The 9,210-nt window shown below is 38.2% G+C and overlaps 1 protein-coding gene across 1 annotated transcript; it reads right to left on the bottom strand.

Annotated features, from left to right (window-relative positions):
* Positions 1–221: 221 nt before the first annotated feature.
* Positions 222–8,020, bottom strand: LOC100272607 (uncharacterized). The gene is made up of 11 exons (NM_001147070.1): positions 7,876–8,020; positions 6,992–7,087; positions 6,242–6,371; positions 5,658–5,746; positions 5,037–5,105; positions 3,664–3,721; positions 3,428–3,527; positions 2,547–2,633; positions 1,624–1,702; positions 1,395–1,527; positions 222–557 (listed from the first exon to the last, which is right to left on the bottom strand). The coding sequence occupies exons 1-11, from the start codon at positions 7,993–7,995 to the stop codon at positions 520–522; spliced, it is 999 nt and encodes a 332-aa protein (NP_001140542.1). The 5' UTR covers positions 7,996–8,020; the 3' UTR covers positions 222–519.
* Positions 8,021–9,210: the final 1,190 nt, after the last annotated feature.

Here is a 9,210-nt window from a genome sequence, read left to right as displayed (position 1 = left end):
TGCGCATATATGTCTACTTATTGAAAAAAAATCATATTCTTATGTTTAAATGCTCAATATCTAGGCTGACAAATTTGATCATGATAATTGCTTTGTGGATTATCACTTGATTAGTTGGTGTTTATTCACTTGATATTGTAAGTTTCTTATGTCCAAACAGAGTATTTACTTGTTACTAAAAAAATTAGAAGTTAAAAAATAAAAAAGTTAGCCTAGTTCTTACTTAGATCCCTTTTTACTTCGATAGTATTGCGGATCAAAATCAATTCAAAGAAAATGAATACATCTCCATACTATAATAAAAAGTAAGTGTAATAAAAATAGAATTGGATCCCGGAAATACGTTAGTCACATGGGTATCCTGTGATACACTACAACAATGACGTTCAGTTCAAGCCGGCAGAAGATTGATTAGCATCCAAGTTACACTGAACATCTACAAAATGTATCAGTGTAAACAAAATTCGAAAGTGAATCTACAATGCAAACCATTCTATATGAGGGTAGTCTAAGTCAGCATCAATTATGTGTTTCGAAGCCAAATACCCGGAAAACACCTGCAGAAAGCAACAAAATCGTAAGAACCACCAGAGCTTTATGAACTAGAATAAGTCTCAATCAAAAATAGTACTAGAATTCCTTAAAGCAAGATAATCCTCTATAATTAACTAGGCAGAGACGATACAACTCCACCCGAATTATCCCATAGCTCAACCAGCCCGTTCAACCAATCTTGTTTTTTATGCAGTTTTGTTGGAAACAAGATAGTTATCTCCGGCCTCTATAACGATAGCCTCATGTCAATGAAAAAACATTTAGGGCTAGTTTGGGAACCACAATTTTCCAAGGGATTTCTATTTTCCCATGAAAAATGAACTAATTTCCCTTGGGAAAATAGAAATCCCTTAGAAAATTGGGGTTCCCAAACTAGCTCTTATATCTCTAATTGCAGCGAGTAAAACGGCATGACTAGACCAAACTAATGAGCAGTGTTATTAAAACTACGTTTAAACGATGTTTAAACTACGTTTAAACGTCAAAACTCTAATTAGAGATTGAAACTACGTTTTAGCGTTTTGGCGTTCTAAACTGTAAAACGCAGTGTTTTATGCATTTTAGACCATTAGCTACTTTTGGGTCCAGTCTATTAGTTACTTTTGAGGTTCAATCCAGCTCATGGGTGAAGTTTTGGTAAGCCACTAACCTCTCTATTTTGGTATTTAACTTCATATTATTGTCTGAAATTATGATGTATTGGTATTTTTCATGTGTTGTTTAAAACTACGTTTAAACAAAGTTTAAACGTTTAAAAGTCAAATTTTGACCCATGAGCGTTCCAACGTTTTACCGTTTTAATAACCTTGCTAATGAGTGAATTGCAGCAGCAACCGTACCTTCATCAGTCATATACTTGTTCTTGTCGTCTCCCGCATAGGCCAGGAGGTTGTACTTAGGATTCCATTCAACGCTATTCATAGCTGCTTTACATGGAATCTGATGAATTGATCGTCCAGTCTCAACATTGGCCTGATGGAAGTATAATAAAAAAACATAAAATAACAGTACTTTTTACATCATCTAGTATTGAAAAAAAAGCAATTTTTCCCGTGTGTCACGACTCACAATGTCAATGAAAGGATCTTCACTGGCATATGCAATGAATTCTCCAGTATGACTGAAGCTAACTGTTCTTACAGGCCACCTATGAGAAGTAAGAATAAAAATAAAGATATAAATCTTTGTAAGCTTATTGAAACTGGAAGGAGGATTACATCTACTTGCTCCACTTATCAAGGTTTTTCTTTGAATGAATGCTTATCACCGTTTCTTCATCCAACCCCTCCAAGCGCCAGAAAATGCATATTCATCAAACTAAGTGAACTCAATGTCAAAATAACCCCCCATCACCGCACGTTTCCAACATTTCTCATAAAAAGGCACATCAATTGCTGAAAGCCCTGATGTGTCAGCAGAAGGTAATTTTTAGGCAGCTTAACCTTTACTTATTTCGCAAGGAGGCTGATTGGAAACCAGGAGAAGTGGAGAGACTCAACCACTACGTGAGAACCACCCATCCACCATTTATCATAGTTCCCACTATCCTGTGATAGCAGTGCTCACTGGAAAATGGGGATATAGGGGCTACAAGTCCAGGGCTAAAATAACTTTGACCCTTGGTCAATTTTTTTCAATTCCCTGAGGCCGTCACTGCATATCAACCTAAATTGATGATAGCAACCACCAATTGGCTCAATTAAATATGTCAAGGACTTAACTGATGTGCAGTGTAATGTACCAATGTGCAAATCCTTCATTAAGTTCAATTGCATTGACATGCTCTCTAGAGTACAAAAAAAAGATGTTGACACTCACCCCACCCCCAACACACACACAAAACTCTCAAACCTTTAAAATTTAATAAATAGTCTTCCAACGAAGGAACAATAATGACAACTGAGAACTCATGTTTAGAAATATAATAAAACCATTCAAGACTATTCCCATCTAGCAATGTTACATTGTAAAGTTAAGGTAGAAGAACATACTCAAGTTTTGTGAAGGTTCTAATGCATAACAACTCTTTGACATTCCAAAGACTGACAAGTGAATCTGCACTTCCAACAGCGAAATACCTAGCATTGGAACAATTTGTAACTGTCATCAGAAAAACAATTATAGCTTCTCCCAAAATCAGAGTAACTGGAAACCAGATAACTGATTACTATATCCAAAAGATGACTACAAAATGTATGAAGCTTACTTGCATATTGTTGTGGACCAAAACTTGAACATAATTGCTTTCATCACAAACAAGGCTAATTGGAACCATACAATATGGGTCCGTCATTTAGGCCCAGACTCAGTCACACATCAGGCGATTTTCTCCACCTCAATCTATGTGGTGGTATATTGAGCCTCACAGTTCGCAGGACAAAGTATCTAGCGTAGAAAATAAACTAGATCCACTGGCAAACTAAATTGCTCCTCTATGTAAATTCTGAATTCAGTAGTTGCATGAACAGAACAGGTAATCATTTCTTCTCAAACTCACTTACATGTAGGTCATGTCCTAGTTAATCACTCACCCAGAGGTTGCTATTAGTTAACAATTTCTTCTTTACCTAGAGATGAAGCTAGGCTATAAAATTTCAATAATTCTTGTTATTCTGGTCTTTTAAAAAGAAAAAGAATTTTGTTATTCTAATAGCCAAAATATATGTGAATAGGTTGTGGCAGTATTAATTGGAATTAAAGTAATTAATCATGCAAGCATCAGTGTCAAATATTTATAGAGTTCACTGTTACATACATCTTAAATCAAATAGCAGGCCAGATAACCCAATTGAAGTAGTACAAATTACAAATCCAAGTGATCCAAAGAAGTACCAGGGGCGAGAATAAATAAAGAGCCTTCAATAGAAAATACCTATCAAGTGGATCCATTGCAATGCAATAACACCCTGCTGTATGAGCATTCAGCTTGCAGGGCTTTAAAAACTCAAGATCCTTAACCACCTCAACGTGCCCTGCATGACCAATAGACCATGCGGAAACATTAACTGATACAATATGGTAGCACTAGAAATCTGCCAAAATGTAAATACAGTGTTTATTTATTCAGTATTATTAACGTGAGCTTGGAGAAAGCATTTAGTATCCTACCTAACCCAGTAGTAATGAAGAATAGATCTCCAGCTTTATTCCAAGCAATCTCATTCATCTGAGGAACAAAGCAATAATGCAAAGTTGCAAACATTAAACAGTGAAAGCAATATTTTTCCTTGAACACACATGTGTATCAGCATTGAGGGAGAGGCCAAAATGACAAATCAGTCCTCCCTCCCCCCCCCCCCCCCCCCCCAAAAAAAAAAGTGCAAAGTTGCAATGAAGAATAGATCTCCAGCTTTATTCCAAGCGATCTCATTCATCTCAGGAACAAAGCAATAATACAAAGTTGCAAACATTAAACAGTGAAAGCAACATTTTTCCTTGAACACACATAATGTGTATCATTGCATTGAGGGAGAGGCCAAAATGGCAAATCAGTCCATCCCCCCACCCCCAGGTCTGAGTAGGTGGCTGAGTAGCAGGTCCTAAGTTTGACTCCCTATGACAGCAAATTTTATACTGGGGTGAAAAAAAAACCTCATCTGCCGAAAGGTTCATGATCAGCAATACACAAATTAAAATAAAGTATACGAGCGAAAGGGCCTCTAGCTGAGTTAGCTAGGTGGTTTGAGTTCGATTCCCCATGAGAGCGAATTTCAGACAGTGTTAAAAAAATCCTCTTGTCTGTCCCATGCCAAAATATAGGTGTAAGGCTTGGTCCTGGTCGTGGTCGTTCTTACATGGACTATGGTGCCACTGTGTATGGGTGGAGCACTGGAGCAGGTGTCCGGAGGTTTTCTCAACATGTGTGAGGTCTTCTTCTTAATACAATGTATGGGGGTTGTCTTATCCCCCGCAAGTCAAGTTTTAAAATAAAGTATATGTTCAATTATTTGCTAAATTCATACAGCAGTACCCATTTACTCAAAAAACATCCATACATCAAATTGTCTCAGACAAGCACACAAGAACAGTGCTGCTCATTTTATTTCTACAAGGCGAAAGGGTCTCTAGCCGAGTTGTTTAGATGCTCTGAGTAGCACTCCTCAGGTCCTGGGTTTAACTCCCCGTAGGAGTGAATTTTCAGGCTGTGGTTAAAAAAAACCCTCGTTTGTCCCACGCCAAAGCACAGGTCTAAGGCCCAGCCCCGGTCGCAGTCGTTCTCACATGGGCTACGGTGCCGCTGTTTATGGGTGGAGCAGGGGTTCGAGGGTTTTCTCGACCTGCATGAGGTCTTCTTAATATAATGTCATGGGGTCTTAATATAATGTCGTGGGGCGGTCTTACCCCCTCCAGGTCGAGTTTTTATTTTATTTTATTTTATTTCTACCGACATGTATATGTGCATCCTAATCCAAAGAACAGTTGGATCAAACAAAGAGTTGTTAGAAAATGATTCATATATCCAAGCTTCAATTTATAATTACCTCGTAAGTAGACTTGTGTTTCTTAGCAACTTTAAGTGTCCTAACATCCAATATCGTCAGCTCATCCTCCTACAAACCATAACAAAACTGTTATTGTAGACATATAAATATATAATTTGAAAAAATTAGAGTTTCAGTAATTTGTAAACATCATATAGATACAGTTTTATTAACCTTATATGATTCCCCTCCCCCCTCCCCCAAAATGCATGTTTTTCACAAATTACTTAAATTATTTACATAGATTTCTCAAGCTCAAGAATATTTATCTATAACCAAACAGAATAAAACATGTCACAGCTCCATCTAATTGATTAATTAATATGCCTATATGTACAACTTTAGGTGCATAATCCAATTCTATATTCTATATTGTTATGATACTGCCATACTGGTACAGGATTCAGCAATGCAAAACTGTAGGACTTCCAGAAAAGAAACACCAAAATAGCAATATGGCTGAACTTTTTTAACGTACTTGCTGAAAAAGGTATAAGCCAAAAGTGACAGTAGAACAATCCATCTTACTGTAAATAAATAAACCTAACCACATTAATATAGGTCAGTTTTCTAAATGTATCCATTCTTGGCATTAGCAGAGAAAAGTTAGGCAGTACAAACCTTGTTTCCAACAGCTATCTGAGTGCCATCATGTTTATATGTGATGTTGATGTTTTCTCCACTAAGTTCAACAACTTGACATTTTCCACCTAAAAAGACACAAAGAAGCATTGACGAGAAGATAAAATCATTATAACTTGATTGACAGAAACTACCACCAAGAGTCCAAGATAGAACAAAAAATACAACATATATCATCTGAAAGCCAGATGTCACATATGACAAAATAGCTTCCAGATAAAGTTATTACATAATAGATCTTTCCACATCAAATTTGTTGTAAATGTGGGGTAATGTAGGAAATAACAAAGGGCCTGTTTGGATCTTATCAGATTCCAGGTTCGAGCCTGTAGAAGCTAGGATGGTCTCCAAACACCCACCATCTTCACAAGCCCGCTTCCACAATCTCAAAAGCTGAATGAACTTCGCTTCTACCAGCTTATAGAAATTTATATGGATCCAGATGCAGTCAAAATAAAAGATGTATTTCATAGATTTTAAGAAGTATAATGCTAAATGCATTATGAAATGCTAAAGAAAAACTGTGCTTTCTAGCAACATCATGGATGAACTGTGCTACTTACTTCGAGCATCCCAAAGACGAATAGATTTGTCAGCAGCTGCAGTAGCAACTGTATCAGGATGATTTGGATCCCAGCAAAGCTGATCTACACTATCTGTGTGGCCTTTCAGTTCAATATCTTTAACCTTAGACTGTAACAAATTAGCACAAGTTCCCATTTAGATCTTTCAATGGTATAGAAACATACGCTGAAATTACACTCTCTGGCTCTCTGCTACCAAATAGAAAAGCATAGAAAGGGCTATTATTAAGAATCAAGGTAATATACTCTAGTTAAAAGTTATTCAAAACTCTACAGCTTACTCTGAAGATTCCATCGGTTCAGAATAAAACCACGTCTCGTGCTACAAATTATGGTAAAGGTTTCGTTGCACTATAAGAACATTATATGTTGAGTTACACCACAATAACTGATAAACTGAAAAGTAAATTATATTGCGCACAAGCTAAAGAAACAGGAATATTACTGTAAAGTACCTGTCACAATTTCTGCAATAGCCAAAGCTTGAAGTTAAAAGGGAGGTGCAGATGAGAAGCATTTGTCCCTCTTTGGCATATCACGCAAACTAATGCTTTCTTAAGTTCAATGTCATAACTTATTATCTAGGTTCTATAAGATAGGGAATATACCAGTTATGCAGATTTTCAAAATTTACCAAACCGATCATTATCTTAATAAGAAAACAGTGGGGAGCGTATCCCATTCTGTAAAGATAAATTTGGTACCAAGGACAGAAGGAGAGAAAGTTACATGGACATGTGGATCAATGCTCCAGACACGTGCGGTATGATCGATCGATCCTGAAGCAAGCTTTGTGCCTAGGCAGTTCCATGCTACAGAGTGCACCTAATGATAAAAACTATCAGAATGGTGAACACAATGATAAGATTACCAAAGAAATGCATAAAACAAAGCAAAAATAAGAACCCACAAATCAATCTAAATTTTGTACCGACAAGTACTAGGGTAGAGTGGTTTTGCTTTGAAGATCGCTATGAGGAGTTAAGGACAATTAAGCAACACATTCAACATAATGTAAGAAACAAAGAAAAAACATCCTCAGAATGTCATATATTCATCCTGAAAGAAAGATCATTCCTTCTTATTTCTCCTCATTGCAACTTTACAACATGCCCTAAGATAATCTCAAATTTCTTTATAGAACCAGAGGAAAACTGCTCTTGCTCCCCTGCAAGGACAGGCACCACGGCCCCTTTGCTGCAACAAAGGACAACCAAAATAGATTGCCTATTGCAACTAAATTCATTTGCAACTAACTGTGGCTGCAGCAATATTTCGTTTTCATCATGCCTTAACATTGACTCCTTTCATGCTCTATATAAAGAGAAGAAATAGCTAAATCCCCTCTCCACGCTTATAGCTTCGAATCGAAAGCAAGATAGGTCCACGATCCCATCTATGTTCTCAGGAACCAAACCGGAAGGCCCAAAGATTGTTACTTCCGCACCTTGTTTCATCATTCTGCATGCAAGGCCGGAATTTAGGGCCTCACCCTACGAATTGCAACCCTAATGATTGGAACTTCGAAACCTTTCTTCTGGCGAGATTCTGGGTTTTATAGGGGCTCAGAAGAAATTATAATGGGATATTGGGGAGGCGTTGAGAGGTATTACCTTCTTCTTGTGGCCGTAGTATTCCCTCGACACCAGGTCCCTTAGATTCGCCCCAGGGGTCGAGCCGCCGCCGGCGGCGGCGCCACCGCTGCCCTTCCTCTCCTCCTCTCTGCTCTCCATGCGCTCTCGCCCCGTTTTGTCCGGGAGGGGAGTAATCCAATTCCAATCCCAAAGTACACAAACTAGCCCATGAAGAGATCGGGCCAGGCCTGATGGGCTAGGCTACATTAAAACATTCAGCAACTCAGGTCCTGTTTGTTTAATATGATCTAGGCCCATGATTCCATAAGCTACCAACCTTCATTTTGAAAGAAAAACCTATTCCTTAACTGTCACACCCGTTTCTTTGAGACAGAGCCGGGTGCATAGCATATGTGTGCCAGGATTTATTTTCACACATATATTGACATTACAAGTGTAATATATTAAAAGAATGATACATAAGAGCGTAAATAAAGATTATATTAACATGTTACACTTCGAACAGACATAATGTCTTAACCTTTATTCATCAAAGTACAGCGAAACATGGACATCCATCCACAGGAAGATGACCGGGGGTATCAATAGACTAGCATCCATGGAGCTCAGCATCATAACTTCATCTGCAAACTTCTGATCAAAATTTAAGCAAGGGTGAGCTCACTTATGGTCAGGGCTCAGCAAGTGGGGGAAAATGCAAGGTAACAAGGTAAGGCTAAAGTTAAATGCGATTGGCATTTTAGTTGGTCAACATTTTATTAACAACACTTGTCTTACTAATAAGTGTGAATCCCAAGTATTCCCATTAAACAAAGGTATAAGAGTATATCAAAAACACTTAAGTGAAACCACTTAAGCAAACCATTGGCAGATCATCGGATCTCGATTTATTTCCATCTTCAAGTTCAATTATCATGTGAGGAGTCTAGGCTGCTCTTAACCGTGAGCACAGCTGATATATCAGTTTTACACTCTGCAGAGGTGGCGCATCTTTACCCATGAGTCACGATCCCCTTCTAGCTTGGGTTAGCTAGACCTGTATTCACTTCCGAGGTGAATGGCTAAGGTCTCACTACGAGGCTTTTCCCTAGAGTCCTCATTATGCAAATGCTGGAAATGGTCAAACTGCATAGAGCACATCTAACGTAACCAACTTATAGTCCAGTCTGCAGGGTAAAGCTTTGGGAATTATGCATGTATCCAATCTGTCTGAGCCAGAAATATAAGCGCTTGCCAGATGCCCCCGTTCCGGTCGACCACGACCAGCACCCAACATAAGACTTCCCTAGTTATTTAGCCAAGGGCGTCCCATACCACCCTCATGGTAGCACTGTTTTCCCGGGTGGTCACTTC

The sequence above is a fragment of the Zea mays genome, chromosome 7 (assembly GCF_902167145.1).
Source record: "Zea mays cultivar B73 chromosome 7, Zm-B73-REFERENCE-NAM-5.0, whole genome shotgun sequence".
Lineage (NCBI taxonomy): Eukaryota > Viridiplantae > Streptophyta > Magnoliopsida > Poales > Poaceae > Zea > Zea mays.
This window is presented reverse-complemented; position numbering and strand designations above follow the sequence as displayed.